Source organism: Microtus oregoni, unplaced genomic scaffold (genome assembly GCF_018167655.1).
Source record: "Microtus oregoni isolate MIOR12 unplaced genomic scaffold, Mior012 000017F_ref0000208, whole genome shotgun sequence".
In the NCBI taxonomy this organism is placed as follows: domain Eukaryota; kingdom Metazoa; phylum Chordata; class Mammalia; order Rodentia; family Cricetidae; genus Microtus; species Microtus oregoni.
Window position 1 is genome coordinate 28,827,506 of NW_024543076.1, and position 27,152 is coordinate 28,854,657.

At 38.6% G+C, this 27,152-nt stretch overlaps 1 protein-coding gene across 1 annotated transcript in view; it reads left to right on the forward strand.

The window, feature by feature from the left end:
- Positions 1–27,152, forward strand: part of Prex2 (phosphatidylinositol-3,4,5-trisphosphate dependent Rac exchange factor 2) — a 289,087-nt gene that overhangs the window by 183,654 nt on the left and 78,281 nt on the right. Inside the window, exons 28-34 of the mRNA XM_041667469.1 lie at positions 150–232; positions 942–1,032; positions 1,620–1,748; positions 5,942–5,983; positions 13,135–13,352; positions 17,548–17,650; positions 26,208–26,351. Of these exons, the coding sequence (XP_041523403.1) occupies positions 150–232; positions 942–1,032; positions 1,620–1,748; positions 5,942–5,983; positions 13,135–13,352; positions 17,548–17,650; positions 26,208–26,351 (810 nt within the window). The remainder of the gene's footprint in view (positions 1–149; positions 233–941; positions 1,033–1,619; positions 1,749–5,941; positions 5,984–13,134; positions 13,353–17,547; positions 17,651–26,207; positions 26,352–27,152) is intronic.

The window sequence follows — 27,152 nt, forward strand, 5'->3', positions numbered from 1 at the left end:
CTGACTTTTCTGCTGTGTGAAACCTGATCCAATTCCTTTTCTGATATGGGCTAAGATCTCATTTTAAATTGCTCATATTTTATCAAATAAGATACTATTTCAACATGTTAAAAATAAGATTAAGGTTTTGGCTTATTTTTTTCATATAGGTGATGAACTTCCTATCAGCATCCGGATATCTCATGATAAACAGGACAAGATCCACACTTGCCTGGAGCAGCTTTTCAGCCAGGTGTGGTGGGGCAGTTGTGGGTCTTTTGTCTAGGTTAAAGATCAGAAATCCTTGAGATGTAATGCAAAGAGCTAGAAAGAGGACTGCAGTCTGTCTCTTGGCCTCCTTGGCTTTAAAACATGCGTTCCTCCAGCGACCAAGCTAAAGGGTACTTGTGCCTACCAAGTGTTTTATAGAAAACTATATGGCAAATATAAGAGAACTACACACACAGGAGAAACCGTCTTGACTATTGGCGGGCTGGCTGAATGCTTCCTGGCGCCTCACTTAGTGTTATTTCTAGTTTCAAAAACTTCACAATTTCCTGACCTTTCATGTTAAGACCTTGCTTTTGTGAAATGTTTTATGATCATCACAATAATTTGTAGTATTGGAGGTTTTAGCACTTTGAAAATATTTCTGTGCTTTTGAATATTTTTGAGCTTTCACTTCTTTTGTGAAGTAGATTTTTTTTATTTTGTACATTTTTTATCAATTTAGTGTAAATTATGAGGAATAACTGGAAACATTTAAGTGAAAATATGAGATGATTATAATATTTTGCTTAAAGATAGGTTTCACCGGCTTGGTGGGCTCTCAAAAACATTTATTTAAGAAAAGTATTTTATAAGATATATGCATGCACATGTTTTATATGTGTGTGTATGTGTATGTAGTATATACTATGTATTCTGGATGTCTGTAACACTCAGAAATCTACCCTTGATAGATGGACTCCATAACCAACCTCTTGAAGGGGCAAGCTGTTGTGAGGGCCTTTGAGCAAACCAAGCATCTCACACCAGGTCGAGGATTACAAGGTATGTTTGAAATAAATAGCAAAGCAAAAATATTGCAGCAGAAGACAAAATTTTGAGCTTTTGTTCCATAATTATCCAACTCTACTTCTATTTGGATCATACATGAAAATATTAAAAATCACTATATTAACTTTTATAAACGTTTTATATTTCTTTGAAAATTTCAAACATTTGATACCTCTAGAGGCAAAACCAAAAATACACAAATTAAAGACACAAAAGACTTAAGTTTCGTTTGCAGTAATGTCTACCTGGTCCTATCCCATGGAGGGGAAAGAGCTTCGGGAGTGTGGGATTGGCAGGCAGGCCCCTGACCACAGAGCATAGCACTGTCCCCTTCTCCTGTCTCTCTTTCTGTATTACAATATCATTTCTGCCTATATTTGCTTCCTGGGTGGAATCCCTATAATAAAATAACACTGGGCTCTGGATTTTAGATTTAATACACTTTCTGTTGTAATTTCACTAAGGAAATTTATTAACAATATTCTAGAATAGTAAAATGGACCAAAGCAGCAAATTCTGAATCCAGTGGGTTTAACTGAGAATTGATTGAGTCTTATGAGGGGATTTTCCTATTTGTTTAGAATTCCAGCAGGAAATGGAGGCAAAGCTGAGTTGCCCGAAAAGACTAAGACTTCACCTCAAACAGGACCCCTGGAATCTGCCCAACAGTGTCCGGGTGCTTGCACAGAACATCAGGAAGTTTGTTGAAGGTCGGTATGAAAAGCAAAGTCTGCTAATGCCCATGCTTTCTGCAGTGATTCCCATGCAGAATAGAATAAAAGGAAGGAAGTGGACAAGGAATGGAGGTGATAGAGAAGGAATAAGCCTGCAGGCACTGCAGAGTGTATCGTGAAGAGCACTCTGAATGAATGAAATAGGGTGTGTGTGTAGAGAATTGAAACCATTTGAGCATAAGACTTTGGAGTTTGAAATAATAGGAGAAAATTATAAGGAATTAACAAAAAGTACATGGAGCTTAATTTTTATAGGAAGCCTAAAAAGTTTGTTGTGTATTTCTATGGGAATCTAATTAACTTCATACCTTGCATCACTAGTTTTTAAAGTTCTGGCCTTGACTGATGGTCACTGGCTGCCGGGACATTATTTACATGTCATCCTGAAATTGTCACAACCTCTAATTTAGAGTCTAGGGTCATGGCCAAATGTCTGGAGATGTTCTTGATTGTCCCAGCTTCAAGTGTATGACTGGCACCCCGTGAGGAGAGGTCAAGAATGCTGCTGAGCCTACTCCGCACGCAGGACAGTCTGTCACAGCAAAGGATCTCCCACCCCCCAATATTGACAGCGCTAAATTTGAGAAATGTGTACAACAGACCTTCCCATGCTTACAGCTTTATTTCATGGCCATTTGTCACTGAGCTATAATAAATGATATTCAGCAGGATTCTAGCATACTTCTAGTGACTCCAATTTTAGGGTAAATTGGAAATATACTCAAATACAGCAGCTTTGAACACTGAGTTTAGTTGAGAGGACATTTGGATGGAAAGATGGCAGGCCCCCAGATAAATCACAGATTCTATTCAGTCATGAAATGTTATTTGTAAATGACTTTTTTGACTATATTTTAATTTTATGGCTTAATATTGTGGTTTCCTGGGAAACGTAACATCCCATTAAAAGTCTGAATCAAAATTGTCTCAAATTATGAATAGGTTTTAAACACACTTTAGTAAGCTAAAGCACATGTTTTGCAGAGTGGAAGCCATATTTTCTCAGAAGAGTTCCTCTCAGTAGCATAATGCTTCCAGAAGTTGTAAATTCATACAAATGATCTCACCTTCTCTGAGGTTTTGATAATGATAAAAATAGATAGATTAAACTCTTTTTTCAAATAAGTGCAGTATTGATTAGAACTGGACATATTCCTAGAACTTCATTTTACTGCATTTTTAGTAAAAGTATTTCATCTTCGACATATACATTTCTAACATAAATAAAATGCTCAATAAAAAAATTTGAGAATCTTGCATTATTATCTTGTTATGTTTTTATACTCTATGTTCATCAAGGCACATTTTGAAGTCATAGAGTTAGTAGATACTTACATACCTAACATTGGTTTATTTCTTTGTTCTTTTGATTAATTGATGTTGTAAACATTGGTATCACCCTTGGTCATGAGACTCCAGTAGCTGATTTAGTCTGGCTATATGTTCTAAGAATCTTATAGTCAATGGAGTGCATGGTAAAGACATTTTGCAGACTTTAAGTTCTAGCTATTTTTCTAAGTTACTCTGGGTGAGAACTCAGATTGTGTGTTAAATGAGTCTTTGAAAAACAGTTTATTTACCATCTCCTGCTTCAGCCTACTAGGCTGTCCTAGGGAGAGGGGATGGTGCCATTACTTTTAAATCAATTGTGATGTGGAACATCCTCATGTAATCTCCCCAGTTCATTGCACTTTGTTCCATTTGGCTTCATGTAATTTCCATCCTACTTTACAAACTGTGGTGAGTGATGTCATAGATGTAGCCCCATAAATATGAACAGGTAAAAATTTAACTTGATACTTGGCTAGAAATTTGTATTTTACGTATGTCGGTGGAGTGCTCCCATTTCTTATGTTTCCTGATGTCTGATTTAAGATTTATATCAAATATGGTGTCAAAACATCATGACCCTTGACCTTTACCTAAGACGGATTGCCAAAGTGTTATTCCAGTGTTAGGTGACGATTTCCTCATCCACACATACCCTGCTGAACAGATAATTGGGAGCAGATAATAGAAGGTAGGCATGTCAATCGGGATCTTATTGATTAATATGTCAAAAAGCTGATATTGTTTCATGCATAATCTTTCTGCTAAACATGGTCTCATGCTACCAGCTAAATTAAGATATATTTGCTTGCTTCCACCATCCCCTTAAATTTATGCTCAATTTGTGTTGCATGACTTTTCCTAGGAAGACACAAAGAAACACCCCTTAACCCTAGATAGGGCAATGGCAGAGCAAAGAAAGATTCCATCCAAATCCAGCTTGGTGAACCAATGGGTTTATTAGGCATGGGTGAGGAGTAGCTCACAGGAGCATGGATATGGGGTAACTCATGGGAGCATGGGTGAGGAGTAACTCACAGCAGCATGGATTGGGATTACTCATAGGAGCATGAATGAGGAGTAGCTCACAGGAGCATGGATGTGGGGTAACTCACAGGAGCATGGATTGGGATTACTCACAGGGAATGGGTGAGGGGTAGCTCACAGGAGCATGGTTGAGGTGTAGCTCAGAGGAACATGGGTGACAGGTAGCTCACAGGGGCATGGGTGAGGGGTAGCTCACAGGGGCATGGGTGAGGGGTACTTCACAGGCCTATGGATGTGTCACCCAAAAGCCCACCCCAGCCTGTGTGATGGCTCGAGATGGGTGCATCACTGCGTGCATTCCTTGCTGGTTAACATAACTAATGGGAGGGCCTTTGTGAGGCCTTGAATTCCCCTGAGTTTTCTGAATCCGCTAAGTTTCTTTGGAGTTTAATGGGCACTCTCCCTCCAGGAGAGGATGTTTCACATGGTTTGTAAGTGATGACACTTTCTTCTCCCTTTTCCTTTAAAAATATCATTTCTACTGTTTTTCGCCCACAAACTTACTTTTTCTTTGCCTGAATTTGTCTCAATATCATAAAGCATTTTTATTAATTTTTTAGTTACCTTGCATTCACAATGCTGATAATTTTCTGTCCTTCTCTCCATGTTTTCTAATTAGTACACACCATTACCAGATTTTCTTTTCCATGTCTTATTCTTGGCTCACTCTTGGACACCAGAGCCTGGTGGTGACTTGCTCCCAGATGAATCTAAGCTCATCAAGCTAATGGTATAAGCCAGCTTTCACTTTAGCTTCAGAATTGTGGCCCAATCCTAGTGTTCCTAGTGTCTTAACGAGACAATGAGATACGTTGTTAATTTTCTGGTGTATATCTTCGTCAGCTCTCTTCTCAAGTATCTCCCTTCTCCCTGCTGGTCTAAACTTACATTTCTACGAAGTGTTTTGTTCTTGCACATTCTATATCAGCTGCAGCCAGCTCTAGGTTACAGTAATAGCACTCTTCGTGTGTGTGATACAGCACTTTAAAAGACTTGCAAAGACCTTAAGTATATTTCCTGTTCATTTTTCCTACATAGGCCTTTGTAAACATAAAGTATCATCTATGAATGAGATGGACTAATAACTATTAAGTTTTTGGATACCACAAAGCTAGAGCATAATAAATTGGTTCTCAGCGGAGTGTGCTTTCTTGCCTCTGAAATCCTCTTGTTTCTGCATTCGTGTTTGTAAACTTCATGGCCCTTTGAGTATTGTCCGCATTTCTGATCAGTTAGCCAACCCCCTCTCGTTGACACCTGTAATGCATAAAACAGAATGATTTGTAACACTTCTCTCTATCCTATCATCTTTGTTACATAGAAGGCACTCTTTACTATTCGAAGCCAATGGACACAGTGATAAGTATGAAACTATTATATACCTGTCAAATATTTGTGATTGGCCCTGTGTGGGATGGAATAGTAGAGTATATTAGTTTATATACATGCATTTTTTATCTAAAATTTTTAGTCATAGAAACAAGCATTATTTTCACAGCTTAGCAACACAACTTATATGTTCAGGAATAGCATTCAGTCTAAAGTAGCCAAGGATGTCCTAGAATTGGGCACTATTTGAATGGTATTCTATTGTCTAATTTGGAACTGAAAGACATTCTAGTGTCTTAGGCAATTGATAGTTTTTACCTAAGCAGATGGGCAACAGTATAATGGTAAGCAAATGGCATTTTGATTACCTAATATAGTGAAAAAATTTTACTACCAGGATACAAGGTCATGTGAGTTGCAGAAGCACAGTGGATAACTAATAAGTCTGCTTTATTTCTCTGCAGAGGTGAAGTGTCGGATACTGCTGGCTCTCCTTGAATACTCAGGTAATGTTTTGCCCTATTTTTACTGTCTAAAGCAATGTAGCCAGAATCATAAAGGTCTTAAAATAGGAAATCAATACCTTCTGCCACCTAGAGAGACAAATGGGGCTCTGACATCTGCCTTCTCTAGAGTACTGGAAAGATTTTTTTTAATGTACTTAAGTGTTTTTATAAGGGCACAAAAGCTTAAGGTCATTTTTGATTATAAGTACATATAGAAATACATATAAACACGTATTAAAACCATATCATTACTAAGAGAAAGAAGAAGCTGGGCATGGGAGCGCAGGCAGGCAATCCCAGCATTAGGGAAGCCAAAGAAAGAAGAGAATCATAGGCTCAGGTTCCTCCTGATTGCACACCAATAGCTCCTTTCACTAAAACAAGGAGAAAACTTAAAGGCTGTGGTAAAGGGAATAGATGGTGTATTGGTATGGGATTTCTCATGAAACCATCTAATTGTTGTTGATGATCAGGGATTTATATAAATGTTTTCCAGATCTTACATTGAAGCACACCTACCATGCATTTAGTAGGAGGTCAGCATAATTGGCAATGGCACCAAAGGACAATCAAACATTTCATCAAACTCTGAATTACAGATAGGAAGTTGTTAGCCTCGTCAAAGCCAGCACTACTTAATTTTAATCATCAACAAATTGCTAAAGCAGCAGCTGTCCCAAGTGTCCATCAAATAGGTGTTGTAAGAAAGCGATGGTCGGAGAATGTAGCTCCATGGGCAGAATGCTCCTCTGCCAGTCAGGAAGTCCCTGTTTGCATGCACAGCATGGTGTGATGGCCAGCATTCCAGAAGTCTACATTTGCAGAGGTGTGTAAGAGCTTAGCATTGTCTGCGCACCAGGGCACCCGGCAGCATGTTCCAGCGAAGCGGTGGAGCCAGCACCTTTACTGGCTTGCGATTTATTTTTTGACCTTTTTAAACTTAAAGAGTCAATTTTTCACTCAGTTTTCCAAGTAGGCCTTGAGCTCCTTAGCTGAAGTGATTCCCCAGCCTCAAACATTTGTGTATCAGGGAAATGCTGTCACACTTCTCTTGGGATTTTTCTTTTGAAGGCAAAACTCTCAAAACTATACTACAAGTGCATGGCTGCAGTAGGGGGTAATTCGTGACAATTTTAGAGCCTACTGAACTTGGATATTTTTGATGATGAGTAAATGAGTAGAGTCGAACGAAGGGACTTTTGGTTAACTGATTGTTCTTTGATTAATAACAGTAATAACGGCAAAAAATCTTACATTTTTGAACTATTCTAAAGATAAATTTCATAGATTAATATTTATAAAATTTCATTGGGGACAACTATTGTTTCCATAGTTTAAAGGGGAATAAGTATGTTTTGGAAGAATAATAATAACTAGTAGATGGTATTCATTCAACTCGGATCTTGGATATCGTGAGAGGTCACCAAAAATGCTCCCCAGTAAGTAAATTTAAGAAACAGCAAAAGGCATTTTGGAATTTCAAATTCAGTTTCACCAGTTCCAAAAGTGATCCTGGACTGCACAGCTCTCTTCGGTGTTCAGATGGCTGCTTCATCAGACAGCTGTGATGTTTGTGTGTGCTTGTGTGTTTGTTATGAGATAGGGTCTCAAGTAGCCCAGGATAGCCTCAAACTTCAGGATATGGCCCACGCTTGTCTTTTACTATGAATCTTCCTGGCCCAGCCTCCTGTGGGCCAGGATTAGAGGCAGGTGACATCATCCCCAACTGGGTCCTCCTGCCTCAGCCTCCTGTGGATTGGAATTACAGGAAGGTGACACCACACCGAACTTGCAGAAACTTCTTTTTATCTTATTTTTATTTTTCTCTTCTATCTATGGGGTGGGTTTTTTTTTTTGCATTTTTTCCACTCTCTCTTTCCTTTTATGCATGGGATGATATTTAAACAATAGTCAAATTATGCCATCATTTTGACTGTGAAACTATGTTTTTCATTAGAAAACAATAGTCTATATCTGCTGAATGTTCTACTTAACCCTTTTTGTTAATCTTTTGGAAATATTCCATATTTATTAGAAACCAAAGATAAAAATTATTTCTCTGGTTTTGGGCCTTTAGGGCTTTTTAAATAGTGTGTGTGTGTATGTGTGTGTGTGTGTGTGTGTAAAAACTTTATACATGAGCACTACATTACACCCTCTGTGTTGGATTTCCTATGTAGAGAAGACTGCTGATGGCAGAAATAAGTTCACCATGTTTCCTGGGATAGAGATAATTCACAATTTTCAATATTTCAATAATTTAAAGAGGTATAATCTTTCAATGCACTGACATGAGCACTGAGTTAAAATTTGTGCTTCATTCTTCAAACTAAAGAGGCATGGGAACAAAATATGGGCTATAAGGCCATTTAGCAGGGCATTTAATGTGCGAGGGATTTGTTGCATTGTGGATGAAAGGAGGGAAAGGGGGCATTGAGGAATATCAATATCAAGTCGGGGTACATATCAAGCCTGCTCAAAATAGCTACGTGGTGACTGTCACTCCATAAAGCAATGAGCATTTATTAAGTATCTTTAATTTAAAATTTCATTAGCTTAAAATTTAAACAGCGCCGTTGCCCAAGATGTCTTTCATGTCTTCCTGTTATTTTAGTATGGCTAGAAATGTGGCCAAGACTGTGAATGAAGCTTCTCCTACCCCAAAAATTGACACTAAGCTTCATCCTCACAGCAATTCAATATTAAAAATGAATCAGTAAGCAGGCACGATGTATATTTGGCAGAGTTATCAACACTTCTTTTGTGTTAGAAAGACTAATGAATGTTAATTGTTATCTTTTCAATTGTGATCAAGTTAAAGGAAAGTTGACTTACATACATATAGTAAGAGAGAAGCCATGACGTGTCTAAGTATTAGGGAGATGTAAAAATAAAATTGAAGAATTTCTCTTCAGAAGCACTTTGGAAAACATTATTTTTACTAGCAGTACAGATATTAACCCTTGTGCATTCTCTTCATGGTGATACAGGAGCCAGAGCCTTTGCTCCCGACTTTTGATATCAACAGTTTCTTCCAAATTTTATTTTATTAAATTGTTTTCAGGTTATAGGTGGGACTATTCCTGTAACAGCTACTATTTTTAAAAGTTTACCCAGGTTTTCTATATTGTTGTAGGACACCTAAAAATAAAGTAAGATTGTCAAAGGAGAGGGATGGGCCGTTCCTATTTTCATTTTCAAGCTCTCAGGCTTTGTGAATTTCAGTTCCATGGATTCCAAGAGGTCAAGGCATGAATTCACACCTTTTCCTTCTTGAGTCAGCACCCAGGCTTCGTAGGTTCTGGTCACTCACTCAGTAGGCACTTGTTGAATGCCCACTCTGTTAGATTTGCACAACTCAAAACACGTGATTTGCTTCTTTCTTGAGAGTTGAGGAGGGTTAATTTCAGTTTTCAAGTTGGATGGATACCTGCCAAATGTCTTTCCCATCTAGCAGCACGAACATGGTATAGAATTATTGAAAGAAGACATCTAGCATGCACAGGTTGGTTAAATTAATAAATTGAATGTTTGGAATTAGCATATTCAACCCCTTTGATCTGCCAAAGGAGAACACTCATGTAGTTCAAACTAAAAGAGGAATAGTCTAAATATCATATTGGATATTTTAATATTTGATCTATTTTTTAAGAAAATGTCACAAGTGAATGTTCCTTATATTAAAATTAACACAAAGCAACTGTACTATATTGAAACATGATTTTGATGGTTATTAAAAACAAATGTTCAATGTTCTTGGTAAATGACTTAAAAATTGTGTCTCTGTCAATAAAATGAGAATTCAGTGTTGAAGAAGTCAGTTATCTTTATATTTTAAGCCACTATTGGCAGTAGGTATTGACCACACAAGGTTCTTAAAGCACTCATCCCAGACCCACTTTTTTGGGGAGATAATTTCCCCTGTGTTCCTCTCTTACACAAGAATTTCGTCCCATGCTGAAGATAGGGCCTGATGTTTATCAGACTGGAGTCTACACTGATGGCAAATGAATCCCGGATGTCCATCATTCATTTATATGCAATTCCTGCAGAATCAGGCCACAGAGAAATCATACCTTCAAAGTCAGTTAACCCAAATCCATTCATTGTCTGATATACTTCTACTAAACCTATTAAAATCAATTTATGCTAAAATTAAATGTACTAGCAAATTAAGGGAAATATAGGCATCCCCAGTCTTATAAATGTAGACATATTTAGTACTCCGGAATTTAAATGAGTAATTCATAAGGTGCAGATTTATTTACTAGTACAAGCAGTTAGTCAGCAAATATGCTTTCTTGGCTTGTATTAATATTTGGGTAGGTGTCAAAGGTGATTATTTTAAAAATATTAATAGTATTTAGTTTGTCAGCAGAAACTATACAATTAAACTTTGAGTCTTTTAGCAAATAAAAATTATATCATATAAGGTAAAAACAAAGTTTTTTCTTTTCCTCAGGATTTTATAAAATAAAGTAATGAGTAAAAATAGACTCACAGTGTATATGAAGGAATTTTTTTAATTTCAAGTTTTATTCTTTGGAATTTTCATACATACACCTATTGTACCTTGAACATGTAGACCCTTCATCTGCTACTGCAGCTCCCCAGGACCTCTGATCACATCCTCTCCCTGATTTTATGTCTTCATTGTTTATCTTATCTTATTATTATTATTATTAGTCTACCATCTCAAATACTGCTGTCCATATGCATATGGGTACACGGTCATCTACTAGGTCACAGAGAACCTACCAGTGGTCACACTCCTGAAAATGGGTCTTTCTCTTTCCCAACAGCCTTCAGCTGCCAGTAGCTTGTCATCTAGAGATGGAGTCTGGAAAGCCCTTTCCCCTTCCATGCTTGAATTTTGAACTGGCTTAAATCTGTGCAGGTCTTATGTATGTGCTCACACCTTCTGTGAGTCTCTTGTGTGCAATAACCATGTCAAGTCCAGAGGACAGCATTTCATAGCATACCCCCACATGTGGAGACTTCTTTAAATGTTTTTGATATGTGCTTATTTTTAAACCTTAATAAAAGCATATTTAATTTTTTTGTTAAGCTCATTTTACTCTTTCCTCTCAAGAGAAAAAATTAAGCACTAGCCCTTGGTATATGCTTAATAGTTCATTTTCAAGCTGGGTGCAATATTGCACACCTTTAACTCCAGCACTTAGGAGGCAGAGGCAGGTAGATGACTATGAGATCAAGGTCAGCCTGGTCTACAGAGTGAGTTCCAGGGTAATCAGAGCTACACAGAGAGGCACTGGGTTTCTGATCCTACTGCACGTACTGGCTTTGTGGGAGCCTAGGCAGTTTGGATGCTCAACTTACTAGACCTGGATGGAGGTGGGGGGTTCCTTGGACTTCCCACAGGACAGGGAACCCTGATTGCTTTTCGGGCTGAGGGGGGGGGGACTTAATTAGGGGAGGGGGAGGGAAATGGGAGGCGGTGGCTGGGAAGAGACAGAAATCTTTAATAAATAAATAAATTAAAAAAAAGTAAGTGATAAAGGAGAACAGAAGAGAAAGGAAAAAAATAAATAAATGAATAAAAAAATATATGATTTTCCTTCAGCAATATTCATTTTGCAATTATAATTACATCATTTTTCCCTTCTCTTTCCTCTCTCCAAACTCTCCTCTATACTCCTTGCTGCCTTTCAAATTCATGAACTCTTTTTTCATTAGTTTTTGTTACATATATATGTATAGGTGTCTTCAGGTATATTCCTAAATACATAAATGTTTCTCAATCTATATATTGTTACATATGTCCATAATTTGGGGGCTGACCATTTGGTATTGGATAGCCAATTGGTGTGATCTTCAATGGGAAGAACTATTTCTCCTCCTATTGTCATCATTCCTTAGTTGTCTGTAGTTCTTTGCATAAGGTTGAGGCCTCATTGGTTTCCCCCATCATCTTTGGCATGCCTGTTGGTGCCTTTGTTCAGCTCATGTGGAGGCAGTCATGTTGGTGAGACTTTATGGGTGTGGTTTCTGACATTGCTCGAATCTGACAGCAACTTCTTGATTCTCTGGCTCTTACAATCTTTCTATCCCTTGTAAACGCAGACTGCTCGTTTGTTTCCTGGCGATTCAGACCTGAATAATCACACAGAAATTATATAAATTACAGCACTGTTCAGCCAATGGCTTAGGCATATTTCTGCCTCACTCTTACATCTTAAATTAGCCCATTTCTATTAATTTATGTATCACCATGAGTCCATGCTCTGCCCATAAGGTTCCAAAGTCTGTCTCCTTCAGCAGCTACATGGCATCTCTCTGACTCTGCCTCCTCTCTCTCTCTCTCTCTCTCTCTCTCTCTCTCTCTCTCTCTCTGAATTTCAAGTCTGGATGTCCTCTGCTAAGCCACTTGCCCAAACAGCTTTATTCATCATCCAATAAAAGCAATGGATACAGAATCAATCCCTTCTCCCATAATGTTTCCTAAGCCTTCCAAGCTGGAGTTGTTTTATAGATGTATTCATTGGGACTGAGCTCTTCATCTTGACATTTTGATTGGTTGTGGTTTTCTATAATGGTCTCTGTTGCAAAGAGAAGTTTCCTTCATACTATTCTTATCTGTGGACATAGGATATTTAGAATGTAGTTAGGGCTACGTAGATTTAATAAGGTGGTGGTTTCATGTTCTCCAAGATCCATGACTTCATTAGTTCTGGATTGTTGGCTAGGTTTCTCGTAACAGCATGGTTTCCTTCAGACTGAGTAGATCTTAAATCCAGAGATTTCAGTTTTTGGTTTAAGATTTAAGATTTGGTTAGTGCCAAAGTATGTGGGCTACTACTGCACCCATACAGTTACTATGCCATGCTGGTGGTGGTCTCTGCAACATTTTCTGTTCTATATTGTAATTTTGAGACAGGTTCTCTCTGTATTCCTGGCTATCCTGGAACTTACCATATAGACCAGGTTGGCCTTGAACTCATAGAGATCTGTGTTTGGGGCTGGAGAGATGGCTCAGCGGTTAAGAGCACTGACTGCTCTTCCAGAGGTCCTGAGTTCAATTCCCAGCAACCACATGGTGGCTCAGATATCTGTGTTTGGATTAAAAGTTTGTGCCATTACACCTGCCTGCTGCAACATTTGAAAGCTTCCTTTGTGTTCTTTTTAATCAGATAGTGAAACCCAGCTCCGGAGAGACATGGTTTTCTGCCAAAGTCTTGTGGCCACTGTGTGCGCCTTCTCTGAGCAGCTCTTGGCCGCCTTAAACCAGATGTTTGACAACAGCAAGGAAAATGAAATGGAGACTTGGGAATCCAGCAGAAGGTGGCTGGACCAGATTGCGAATGCAGGTGTCCTTTTCCACTTCCAGTCACTTCTGTCACCAAATTTGGTAAGGAATCTTATGACTCCTATAGTCTGCGTCAGCTGTAGCCTCCATGGTCACATGACCAATATGAAGCAGTTGCCATTTCTCCCTCACTGTTTCCTTCATAGTCATCCAGCTATTTTAAAGGGAAGTCTTTCCCTGTGGTCATTCAGCTTTTACTAAGAATGTGGAATGTATTCTGTCTTTTCTGATTTTATCTCTTTTCTCTGGCTGCTATAAGTCGGGAGGGACTCTGATATTAGTCATTCTTAGATCCTTAAGCACTGACTGGAAAAAGTCCTGGAAGGAAGGTAGGATGTTATAAATCCAGAAATAACTGCTTCCCTGATAATTGTTCTCCGACTGTTGCTAATAATATGGGGCAAGCTTCACAGGCACAAATGCCTGCTTTTATGTCCATAAACATTTTGAGGCTCATTGAATGGAATCCTGACTTTGAACATGAGAGTCTGTTTCATCTGCTAAAGTACAGATGGATAATGTGGAGTTACCAAGTAGCAGTTTTAAAACAAATGTAGAGGCTTTAATATATTGAAATAGCATTTTTCATACTGTTGTCTATGGAGGTGATTGTTGTACTGCACATTCATGGAAGATTCTGGAATTATAAATAATGGCATCCTTCCCAGGGTGGCTAAGAGATACAAAAGTAGATTGTTTTAAGAAGGGTCTGTGTACTCCATGTGGGCAGTAAATTACATATTTGGTTAATTTAAAGTAAGACACTAGGCAAAGTGTTTAAAAACAAAAACCATAGCATATTTCCAATGTACACTATGTGTGATAGTCAGGCTACTTCCTAACTTAGTAGCAGTGTTTTCTGATTGAGTGAACGAATGAATGCATGGGTGAGACTTCATTTCTAATCTATCCTCTTTATTCAAAGTTTCTGATATCGAATCAATTGCTGCTGTTTGGACTTTAAGCTTTGAAGTCTCCAGGATTAGGAGAAAATATTCACAAATCATAGAGGCAATAAATTGCATAGATTTGAATGTATAAAGAATCCTCAAAACTCAATAGTAATTTTTAAAAAGACCTACTTTAAAAGTGGCAAAGGATTTGAGTAGATACTTCCCTAGAAGATGTAAAAGTCGCCACTAAGCACATGGCAGATAACCAAAGCCAGCTGCCACTAGAGAAATGGAACCCAAAGCACAAAAATGAGCCCTCTACTATAACAATTGCTGGCGGGGATCTGTACAAGTTCTACTCCTCAGAAACGAGTCATAGGAACGTAAAGTAATACAACGTGTTTGGAAACCAGCTTACGAGTTCTTCCAGACATTAGACATCATTTCTGTCTTCCTGAAATCCTAGTCCGTCCTTAGGTTACTACCCAGTAGAAACCTCAGCTTCCATTCACTTAAGAACTGTGACAAATACTCCTATCAGTGTTATTCAAAATTCCTGAAGACTGTCAGCAGCTCTGGTGTTTGTCAGTGGGTGACTGGATAAGTTAAGTGCTGTCTCATACAGTAAAATCTGACTCAGGCATAGACAGTTTGTACTACTGATGAGTGCTAGATTGTACAGAAATCCTGGAAACACAGTCTTCCAGGAAGGAAACTCGCCTGGCAACCAAGAATGGGGTTCATTTCTACTGTGATAAAACATACTGAATGGATATATTCCAGTTATCACAGTAGACATCCGATTGCCTGGAGCTAAGCGTTCAGGTAGATGCCCCGGGGAGAATGCCTAATGATGCTGGGTTTCCTTCCGATGTGATGAGAATGCTCCACAATTAGATGGCAACAGAAGCAGCTCAGTGCCACAGATGTTAGGGATGCTCAGCTGTGTATTTTGCCTGAGTGAATTTCATAGTCTGTGAGTTATATATCTCAACGAAATTGTGCTCTTCTTAAAAACCTGCCTTGTGAAACCTTTAAATTTATTTTAGTAATTGGTTTTTAATCAGAGTTTACTAGAAAAAAAATCAAAGAAACCTCTGTAATGAGAGCACAAAGTCCTGAAAACATACATACAAATAATATCAAATGGACCAAGCAGTTTATAGTTAGTATATATGTATGTACATATGCACGCACGCGATAATAATTACTGACTAAGGATGCCATGAATTTGAAGGAGAGTGTGAAGGGAAGGGGTACATGAGAGGGTTGAGAGCAAGGAAAGGAAGAGAGAAATGTTGTAATTAAATTATAACCAATAAATAAATAATGAAACAAAGCACAGGCTCACCTGTAACCGTGGCTCTCTGAAAGTCGCTGCCACCCGGGACTGTGCTTCTTGGAGCTCTAGGCCCAGGCAGTTGTTAGCTGGTTTTGTCACTGTCCCGGAAACAGTGTGGCTCACACTGCAGTGCTCTGAGACTGAGATGCTTGCAGCGTTTCTCCCAACTCTACTTGACATCAGAAAAATGGTGATGCTTTTCAGTCCTGCTGCAAACATCTGGGCAGTAGGTACTTTTTCTACTACTTCCACGGGAGTTTAGGGCTTTGGGAGATGGTTCAGTGGGTGAGAGCTCCTGCTGTGTGGACCTGAGGACCTGAGTTGGAATTCTCAGCACCCACATTTCACATAAAAGCTGAAACCAAAACCAACCAACCAACAACAAAACTATTGGTGCCCCCTTGCATGCCTGTAACTCTGATTCTGTAGTGGGGGAGAGAGAGGAAGGGAGGTCTCTAGAACTTGTTAGTTGGGTAAGCTCCAGACTTGCTAGTTGGGTGAGCTCTAGACCTGCTAGTTGGGTGAGATCCAGATTTGCTAGTTGGGCATGCTCCAGGTTCAGTAAAGAGACATTGACTCAGCCTAGGCAGTTTGGATGCTCACCTTACTAGACCTGGATGGAGATGGGTGGTCCTTGGACTTCCCACAGGGCAGGGAACCCTGATTGCTCTTTGGGCTGACAAGGGAGGGGGACTTGATTGGAGGAAGGGGAGGGAAATGGGAGGCAGTGGCAGGGAAGAGACAGAAATCTTTAATAAATTAATTAATTAATTAATTAAAAAAAAGAGACCTTGACTCAAAGGTGAAAAGTGAGAGAGCTGAACATGTGACATCTGCCTCTGGCCTCCATGGGCTTATATGTACTTACACACTCGTGTGCATATCCCAGTGACATCATCTTCCTGGTGCTCACTTCTGGCCTTCTTATAGCAGTTAACAACATTCTCTACAGAGTACTTAGGCTTATAATGATGACACAATTAACTTTACACATCGAAGTTATCTCTTAATATAGCACTTGTTTTCATTTTTTAAAAATGAATTAATTGTTTTTATTTTATGTGTTTGATGTTTTATCTGAATGTATGTCTGTATGAGGGTGTTGGATCCTCTGGAGCTAGAGCTACAGACAATAGTGAGCTGCCATGCGGGTGCAGGGAATTGAACCTGGGTCCTTTGGAAGAGCAGCCAGTGCTCTTCAGCACCGAGTCATCTCCACAGCACCAAGTTGTCTCTCCAGCCCCAGCACTTGTTTTCTTGATAACATGAATTACCCTTCCAAACAAGTTTAACATGCTTCATACAATTCAACAAGTTGCTCAGAGCTTACTGGAAGCTGAAGCAGGATGAGTGTAGAGTTTTTAAAACATTGTTAATTTATCCATGAGAAATCTCTTTATAGAGGTGAGACAAGTGGTTGAGATGAAATGGATTACTTATTCATATTCTAGGCTAAGGACCTCCCAAAGCTGTAAGGTGAGCATGGTATTTGTATATAATCTCTTTGGAAGACAAATGTATGTGTACATGGAAACTGCTGTTATCATGGTTTTAATAAGTAGTGATTGAACAATGAATAAATAATTATAAAACAGGATGATTGTGATTTAATTTGGTTTTAACTTGAAATTAATGGGGTTTTTTTTGCTTCCTATCTGTTACTTTGTGAGCTTTTAGAAGTAAAGGCCAAAAGCATATATTATTTGTGAATGAGATCATTAGGATTAGATTCTATCTATAAGCTAGATTGACTATTATGTATATAATCATTTATATATTGAGAAAATACAAAATCAGAAAATGATAAAACCATACAAGGAACATGTCACTATGTAGGCCTCCTTGATTTCATTTTGTACAGAGTTTTCAGGAATGTGTTGGCACCAATGTTTTCTGTGCAATAGAGCAGAAGGGAAGGGATTCTTGTTTGCATTTACACTGTGCCATGGGATCTGACAGTGCATCGTTCGGTCATCTGATAGACTCTTTCCCTTCATTGTAGAAAGATGAGCAAGCCATGCTAGAGGATACACTGGTAGCGCTATTTGATTTGGAAAAAGTTTCCTTTTTCTTCAAACCATCAGAAGAGGAGCCCCTGGTTGCAAGTGAGTAACGATGTGTCTACAGGATGTTTCTGGTGGCAGATGATGCCATCTTTTGATGTGCATAGAGTTACATGAGTTGAATGATTGAAAAGGGTTTCTTTGCCTTCAACATTTTCCAACATTAGTGCTGACAGGCTGTATTTTAGAAGTCATACTTAAGAAACAGTACTTGTTATGTAGTGAACCCATGGATTAATGTTCATGTCTTTAAATTTTGCAAATTACCATTATTTTTCTTTGATTTCAAATTTGTATAAATGTTTAACAATAAGATGCCTACCAGTCCAAAAAAATCTACAATTTATCTTTAAAAACAGTTTTGTGTGCTTCTTGTTTTTCACAAGTGTTTGGATCCTGTGTATTTTAATAGAAGCTATAAGTGTCTTCAGAGATGGGAGGTGTTCTTATGGCCCTTCCCAGAGGCTAGTATAATAGATAGAGGCTCAAGAAGTGCACACTTCAAATCTGTAGCTTGATGAAATGATAATCATTCTTTTAGTTGTCTCATCAAAAACTTCCTTTGAATGCTTACTTTTTGCCAGAATTACTCTGGGTATGAGGTTCAAAAGAGTTCTGAGCAGATGGTGTCTTCTGTGGGTTAGAAATTGAGGTGAGGAAAGAAAATGACAGGTTAGAAAAACAGATTAATTTGTTAAGTTAAAAGTAACAATAAAGTAGATCAGAATATAAAGATGAAGGAGCAGAGGAAAGATGCTATTAGCAGGGTGGGGAGGGCCTCTGGTCTAGGAGAGCAGACCTCTGTAGGGGCTGAGAGAGTCACACAGATAGTGGAAGATAGTTTGTCAGGCTTCATCAACTCTCAGGCAGGAGGTTGTGAGACATGTTCTCAGAGCAACAAGCCAGCCTTTCTTGGCCATGGTAGAGCAAGCAAAGAGAACAGAGTATGACATCAAATAGGAAATAGGACCTTGTAGGGATTCCTGCTACTGAGATATCTCCATGTTCCTGGTTTCAAGTGAACAGCAAGACCTGATTTACATAGCCAAAGTGATGCCTCTGTCTGCTGTGGTACATATACCATTCTGAGGATGGGCAGAATCTCATACACCACTTAAGAAGCTCTGGAGTGACCTAAGAGAGAAATCACAGTGATTTGGATGTGAGGGAATCTGTGGGGATAGTAAAATTAAAAATATCAATACTATTTTATAATTAACTATAGTATATAGTTAATTATAGAATTGCCACTAATGTTCATTTCCACTTATAAACAAAAAGACCAAGAATATGAAAGTGTAAGTTACTGATACCCAAGAGACAATTGTTATCTGGCAAAATGTGTGGTAAATTTTGATTAAAAACAAAATTTTAGATAAATTGTAAGGTTTCACCTTGCATGTATGAAATAGAAGGACATTTAGTTTTACTTGAAGACTGAGCATAGTTTTGCTGAAGGCTGAGAAAACAATTCTGTGATGTTACCTAATGCTGTTAATTCTTTAAAAATGCTGCTTGAGAAGCTATAAGCTCTCAGGGGCATTCATTGTCCTCTGTGCTTTCAAAGTGACATTTTTGACAACCGAGGAAGCAGGGGAACCACAATGATGAGCTCTGTGAGTGATTTTTTTTTTAATCCACAGTAAGAGACATTGGACACATTCCAAACATTAAAGGTAATTGTGATCCCCTAAGAAAAAGTTAGAGTTTAAATATGGCTGTGCTCATGACAAAGCACTCATGATGGTGGTGTTTAGCAATGTGCTTTATGCGTCTCTTTGGGGCATAGCCTGGACTCCTGAAGGTAGTTCCCTAGTAAAACACCAATTTCAATGCCATATGACTTTACCATTAAACATAAAAATGAAGAGCAGTCATTGTGGGTTTGGGAAAGGAACTGACACATAACCATTCAGAAATAAAGTGTATGAGGAGAAGAAGCCTGGAAACCACGATTGAACCTTGAGGGAGAGCATTGATTAGAAGGGTAGAATAGCATTAAAACAACATAACCTTGACCTTAAAGGAAGGAGAAACTTCCTCATAAAATTGACCAGAGCTTCATTTAGAGATTGTTTAGTCAGGTACACACTTTGACCCACGTGCTATAAAGGAAGAACTCTAGAGAGGGAGGTGCATTTCTGTGAGTTCTTCCAAGCCTCATTTACATAGTAAGTGTGAAACTAGCCAGTCACAGTGGGAAGAAAGATAAAGCCACCATAAGAGATGGTTTAGCGAGAACAGAGGGGCTTTCAGAGTAACCAGTACAAAAATTACCCAGAACAAAGGGTAGTAGCTGGCTTTTATAAGTTGCAGGGGCTAATGGAAAGTTTTATACCATGCAGTTTAGTCTCTGATAGCATACTTGACGAAGAGTATGGAGGAACCAGATACTAGTTAGAACCATAAATCAGAATCAATAAATTCATAAACAGAAGCACTTCTTAGCTATGTCCCAGGGAGTGCTGCAGTGTGCATCCATTCTGTTTTCCAGACTGTGGGATCGGGAAATGATGACAGGAGAGAGTTCTCATTGTGAAACCTGACACCTGAGGTCCATCAAGTCTTACTTCAGTGGTAGAAGAAGGTTAGAGCTTGTTCAGATTTATGGCATGTAGTTTCATCTCTCCACCTGTGTAGGAGCAGACGTGTCAGGATGGCTAATAAAGGCTGTATGGCTGGTATAGAGACAGGTTGGCTGCACGCCTCTGGAGAGAGGACAGGGTGCAGAGAGAAGGAAGGTAGAAGAAACCATTCACTTTTATCTAGACCCTGAATTCAAATTCTGGATCCATTCTCATCAATCAGTGTTCCAACGAAGACATTAGGTTTTTCCAAGCTCAGAGCTGGGTGGTTTTTTTTTATTTATTATTTTTTAAATTTTTTTATTAATTTATTAAAGAATTTCTGCCTCCTCCCTGCCACCGCCTCCCATTTCCCTCCCCCTCCCCCAATCAAGTTCCCCTCCCTCGTCAGCCCGAAGAGCAATCAGGGTTCCCTGCCCTGTGGGAAGTCCAAGGACCACCCATCTCCATCCAGGTCTAGTAAGGTGAGCATCCAAACTGCCTAGGCTCCCACAAAGCCAGTACGTGCAGTAGGATCAAAAACCCACTGCCATTGTTCTTAAGTTCTCAGTCGTCCTCATTGTCCGCTATGTTCAGTGAGTCCGGTTTTATCCCATGCTTTTTCAGACCCAGGCCAGCTGGCCTTGGTCAGTTCCCAATAGAACACCCCCATTGTCTCAGTGTGTGGGTGCACCCTTCCCAGTCCTGAGTTTTTTGCTTGTGTTCTCTCTCCTTCTGCTCCTGATTTGGACCTTGCGATTTCTGTCTGGTGCTCCAATGTGGGTCTCTGTCTCTGTCTCCTTTCATCGCCTGATGAAGGTTAATATTCAGGAGGATGCCTCTAAGTTTTTCTTTGGGTTCACCTTCTTATTTAGCTTCTCTAGGATCACGAATTATAGGCTCAATGTCCTTTATTTATGGCTAGAAACCAAATATGAGTGAGTACATCCCATGTTCCTCTTTTTATGTCTGGCTTACCTCACTCAGGATAGTGTTTTCTATTTCCATCCATTTGTATGCAAAATTCAAGAAGTCATTGTTTTTTTTTTTAATTTATTTATTTATTAAGGATTTCTGCCTCGTCCCCACAACCGCTTCCCATTTCCCTCCCCCTCCCCCGATCAAGTCCCCCTCCCTCATCTGCTTGAAGAGCAATCAGGGTTCCCTGACCTGTGGGAAGCCCAAGGACTGCCCACCTCTATCCAGGTCTCGTAAGGTGAGCATTCAAACTGCCTAGGCTCCCACAAAGCCAGTACGTGCAGTAGGATCAAAAACCCACTGCAATTGTTCTTGAATTCTCAGTATTCCTCATTGTCCGCTATGTTCAGCTAGTCCGGAGACGGAGCACGAGCAAGGAACTCAGGACCACGAGGGGTGCACCCACACACTAAGACAATGGGGATGTTCTATTGGGATCTCACCAAGGCCAGCTGGCCTAGGTCTGAAAAAGCATGGGATAAATCCGGACTAGCTGAACATAGCGGACAATGAAGTCATTGTTTTTTACTGCTGAGTAGTACTCTAATATATTCCAATCAACCTACCCCTGGACCCAGCAATACCATTCTTGGGAATATATCCAAGAGAGGCCTTATCATATAACAAAAGTATATGCTCAACTATGTTCATAGCAGCATTGTTTGTAATAGCCAGAACCTGGAAACAACCTAGATGTCCTTCAATGGAAGAATGGATGAAGAAAGAGCTGGGTGTTTTAAATAAGACAATGTGTTGAAATCCTCAAGTGTTACATGGTTATAATCAATATTTGAAACCATTCTCTTACACTTAATTTTAGGCAAGTAAAGACAAAACATCTCCTTTATAATCATGATACTGTTAATCTTAAGGTGGTTATTAGACGAGTGAGTACTTGTAAACCCCCAGTGTCTTTATATGGGTCAACTCTTGTGTCTGGAGCTATGGGTCCCATAATGGATGAAATAGATAGGGGTCCATGATGTCGATGGCCAAGATGAGACATAATGATGAGATGACTACAGAGGTAGTAGATAGACCATACAACGAAATAAAGATGCATAAACCAAGAGGGTAATGTGGCCTTTTCAGGACTGACTACAGAAAACATCCCATAATGGCAGTTTTAAATAGATCTGAAGGAAGACAAAGACTTGGAAAGTCTTAGAGAGAGACAATCTAAGCAGGCTAAAGTATCAATTTTTAAATCAAAACTTACTTATAAATTCACATATCCCATTCACTGATCTGATGTCGTATCTTCAGGGATGAAGCCATTGTGGCTCTTTCCTAGGGTGAGTTGCCATAGGAAGTTCCCTCACTCAGCTTGCATTGGTTCCAAGCTGTTGATCATTTACATTCCTCTGAAAATAAATTGGTTTTCCATAGAAGATGGCCTTCTGCAAGAAAAACAGTGGTGGATGTCAGTTCCATGTTATTGTGCGTGTTTAAAAACACTTTTATAGTTTCCTCGTTTTGTGTTTGCAGAGTTCCTCGTATATTCTGAGAGCTAGTCCTTTCTTTATTCATTGTGTCCTTCACAGATTCTTTCTCCTAGCTGTATGCTCATCGTCACATTGTGCTAGCCTCATCTTCAATAGAGCTCAGATTTAGTGTTGCTACAATCTAGATGACAGGATTTCTTTCATTGGCTGTGCCTTTAGTGTTATTTCTAAGATGGCATCCTCCATGATCATGGCTTTCTCCTGTGCTATCTTCTAGGAGTTACATAGTTTCATACTTTCTACTTTAGTTTTTTTTTTTTTTACCTACTTTGAATTAATCTTATGAGTGGATGAGCACTATGTCAAGATTCTTTTTATGTGTACATGCCCAATTGTTTCAAAACCAGGGGGAAGAAAAACCTATCATATTACCTTTGCTCCTTTGTCAGGATAAATCGGCGGCTCACATGGGACTAGCTCACACATTTCTAGACCGGAGTTCCATTCAGCTGCTGTCTGTTCTCTGTCCAGCTGCACATTGTCTTCATTTACAGGCACATTGTACCTGTGGAGTGAGACATGGAGTCGGACAGCCCCTACTTTTCTTCCTCTACTTTTCTTCCTCAGCTCTGTGTTAGTTGTTCTCAGTCTCTTTCCTCATTGTGTGAACTTTGGAGTCATTTTGTTGATATCCATGAATACCTTCAGATTTGAAGAATTTTCATGAAAACTGTCTATCAAATCAGGATTAAATAACATCTGGACAATAATGGCTCCAATTAATCATGAACATAGACTAGTTTCCCATTTATTTCTTAATTTTTTTGTTTTGTATTTGTCAGAAATTTCATTTTTCACATAAATATTATACATATTTTAGTATATTTATATGTATTTCATTTTAAAGAGGTGGCTAGTACAAATGGCAGTGTGCTTTTAACTTTGTGTTTTACTTGTTTATTGCTAATATATAGGGAAATAGTTGGATTTTGTATATCAACTTTGTCTCTTGCGTCTTTGATATATACATATATTATTCTCAGAGAATGTTGTTGATTTCAGATTTGTCTCCCATCTTTGAGCATCTTATCTATAAACAAAAGTTTGCTCCTCTCTTGATGAGTGTTTTCACGTCCTTTTCTTCTATAGTTGTCTTAGTGGGAACTGCTAGTGCAGCATTGAAAAGGAGCGGTGGTGAGAGAGGTCATCGTTCTTGTTCCTGATTTAATGGGCAATCGTAGTTTCTTACAATCAACTACGAAGTTAGCTATAGCTTTATATGTATTTTATCATATGGTGGAGGTCCATTTTCTTTAACCTATTAACTGAAAACATTTTTTCATGCGTTTATGTTACATTTTGTTAAATGTTTTCCCTGTATGCTGTCAGGATTAGGTAGGTGGGCTTTATTTTTATTATTTTGTCAATATATACAAGGGATTACATTAATTTATTTTGCGTACCTTGTGTAAATCCTACTTAATAGTGGTATATAGTTAGTTATATACAAGATTTGATTGGCGTATTCTTCGGTAATTCCTGTGTCCATGAGAATTGCGCACAGGAAAACTGTTTCCATACCTTCAAGTAGTCTTGAGTTTTTATTACTTCACTGTAAACAAGATGTTCCAATTCTTAAGAATTACTTCCTTAATTCCCTTTTACCTTTGCTTTATGTCAGTTTAAAATATAGCTGTCTATGACATCATTGTCATCCTTTCAGTAACATTATCCACTTGACATGACTTTACTACCTTGATGACAAAGACTAAATGCATACAGTTTAATAAACATGGACATATATGATAGTATATGAAGAAAGTAGAATATAAAAATATTTAGCAGGTATAAATTTATTTTCTTTCTTCTATCTCTGTCATCTGTCTTTCTGTCTATCTCTGTTTCTCTCTTTTTATCTCTATTTATCTTTATATCTACCTCTCTTCATCTTCCCTCTTCTCTTTCTCTGTAGCACAGGCTAGGCTGAAACTCCACAATCTTCCTCTGAATGTGTAAACCACCATCTTCTTAATGTTGTTTTGGCTTTAGTTTTTAATTTTAACAACCAAAAATAAAAAAAAAATTTCAATTATGAAAGGGCTTTCTTCTAAATCTTCAGTTTAGAAATTCATTTTTCTGGTTTCTAAATTAAACCATTAATGTCTCTCTATGAAAAGTTACAGAAATAAAATAAGCATTATGAGGCGGCATAAGCGAGGCTGGTGACCAGTGCTGCCATAGCTCCTTTTCCTAGATATACAATTCAGTAATAAAGAGGGAGGGTGTCATTCGTGTGGTAAATGCTTTTGAACTTGAACTCAATATCAGTTCCAGGAAGGCAGCTTGAAGTGCTAATGTTGAATCAGGAAGATGCATTATGTTGAATCAGGAAGACCTGCTATCTTGCTCTTAATTTTTAACTAGTTAGTAGCAGTGTTCTAATTTGAGTATTTTCAGAATGATTTTATATCCTTTTTAATGGGGTAGAAATATTGTGGATTCACATAGAAAGAAAATGACTTACAGTTGCACCATGAAATGTTCCCACAACATTTTAGCCAATCGCATTTGCTGATTTTTTTTTTATTAAAAAGCCTTTATTTTTAGAGTATTTAAAAGTAGCTCCAAGAATTTGGAAAGATAATTTCTAATGACCATAAGGCATCCTCAACAGAACATGGTTCGTTTTAATGTGATGGTCAGGGAGCAGAGCTTACAAAACCCATGCTCATTTTGCTAATGGTTGCTATGCAGGCCTTTTTCTCACACATACTTAAGGAGTGTGCTCCGTGGGCTCATTTTGACTACTTATGAATGAGGCAGCTGCCCTGAGAGATCTTCGTTTAGTTAAGTGAGACATCTGGTGTGTCAGAGTGTAACCAAGTTCCCCATTACAGAATCCGATACTCAGTTCAGTAATAAACTCGTGTCTTTAGCTAGTGGAACTCTGGTTCAGTTCTCTTTGACGGAACGGCGCTTTGTGTGCCACATAGGCCTAAAGTCCAGTGTAAGCATTCCAGCTCTGTGGAGAAAGGCTTCCCTAATGCAAGTGTTGGAGCTCTGAGGGAAAAGACATCCTGGCAGGCAGGAGTCAAGGAGTACCAAAAAGTCACAACACACAACAAACCTTATACGAGAGATTGATTGGGAAAGACACAAGACCACAAGATGGTGGTTGCCTCTGCTTAGGCAAGAAACAGCTAAGAACTGAGCAGGAGGCAGGAGGTCTAGGGTTTCTTGTGGAGCATAGCTTTCCATGACCTGGGTTGGTGGGGTTTTATGAACTGATCTTTGGGCAAACTCGGGGCTTTGTGGGATTTTGTGGCCTGGTCTTGGGCTTTTTTTTTTTTTTTTTTTTGGCTACCTGCATCTCCAGGGACTGTAAATGGACTTCATGGCCATTAAGAGTAGTCTGGCGGGGTTGGGGTGAGAGCCTGGCCATTCGCATGTCTTGAAAGGCTTACACTTTGGAACATTCTTACTGTATTACTTTGTGGTAAATTTCAGGAATTTTTTTTTGTGAAAGTTTAACATTTTACTGACATAATCCAAATGTACTGTCCAGCATATACTTAACTTCAGTAAGTAATATGGGATTTAATGTCACTTCAGACGTCCCTCTTACGTACCAAGTGGAAGGAAGCCGCCAGGCCCTGAAGGTTTACTTCTACATTGATAGCTACCATTTTGAGCAACTGCCTCAACGGTTGAAGAATGGAGGAGGATTTAAAATTCACCCTGTTCTCTTTTCACAAGGTGAGTGAGCTGTTTTCCTTTTCAGCTTTTGGGTATGTAAACCATTTTATCTTTATTAATATTTTAAGTACATTTAATGTTAGCAGTGAATTTTTCACTAATTTGAAAAAAATCTTTATAATTTTCAGGTAATATGATTGTTTCTGGGAGTGTTCATTAAGAGTGTTGGATTTAAATATATTCATTGAATAGAATTGGAGCATTTTATAAAATAGAGAAGCAAATTAAGTAATTCAAAGAGGTAGTGGTAAATTAAACTGATTGGACTGGTTAAATAAAGTATGGCAGAAAAATCAAATGGCTAGCCTACCATATGGCATAGAAAGTGTTAACCAGTGTATTTCTGCTGGGTGTGATGGTGCATGCTTATAGTCCCAGCATTCAGGAAACCAAGGCAGAAAGGATGCTAATTTGAGACCAGTTTGGGCTATGCAGTGAGACTTTGTTTGAAACAAATTAAACATACATAGTTTTCCTCCGGCTTCTGTTATGTATTCACAAATGTATATGCATACTAAACATTTTCTATGTCACTGGCTGAAAAAACGGATATCTTTTATTATTGCTTATGTCAGTTTTTTTTTGTGAGAAAATGTGTATTCTTGATCATTTTCTTTCTCCTATAAGTAAATCAGTGAATGACATCTGCAGTGGAAGAAATTAAGAAAAATATGAGAATGAAAGTTCTTGCTATGAATTTGCAGAGAAGCTTCTGGGTGTCCAGAAAAGACCAGACATTCACATTACTGTGTGGTCTCTCTTAGTTTAGGAGTAGCCCCTACCTCTTAAAATGAATGTGCT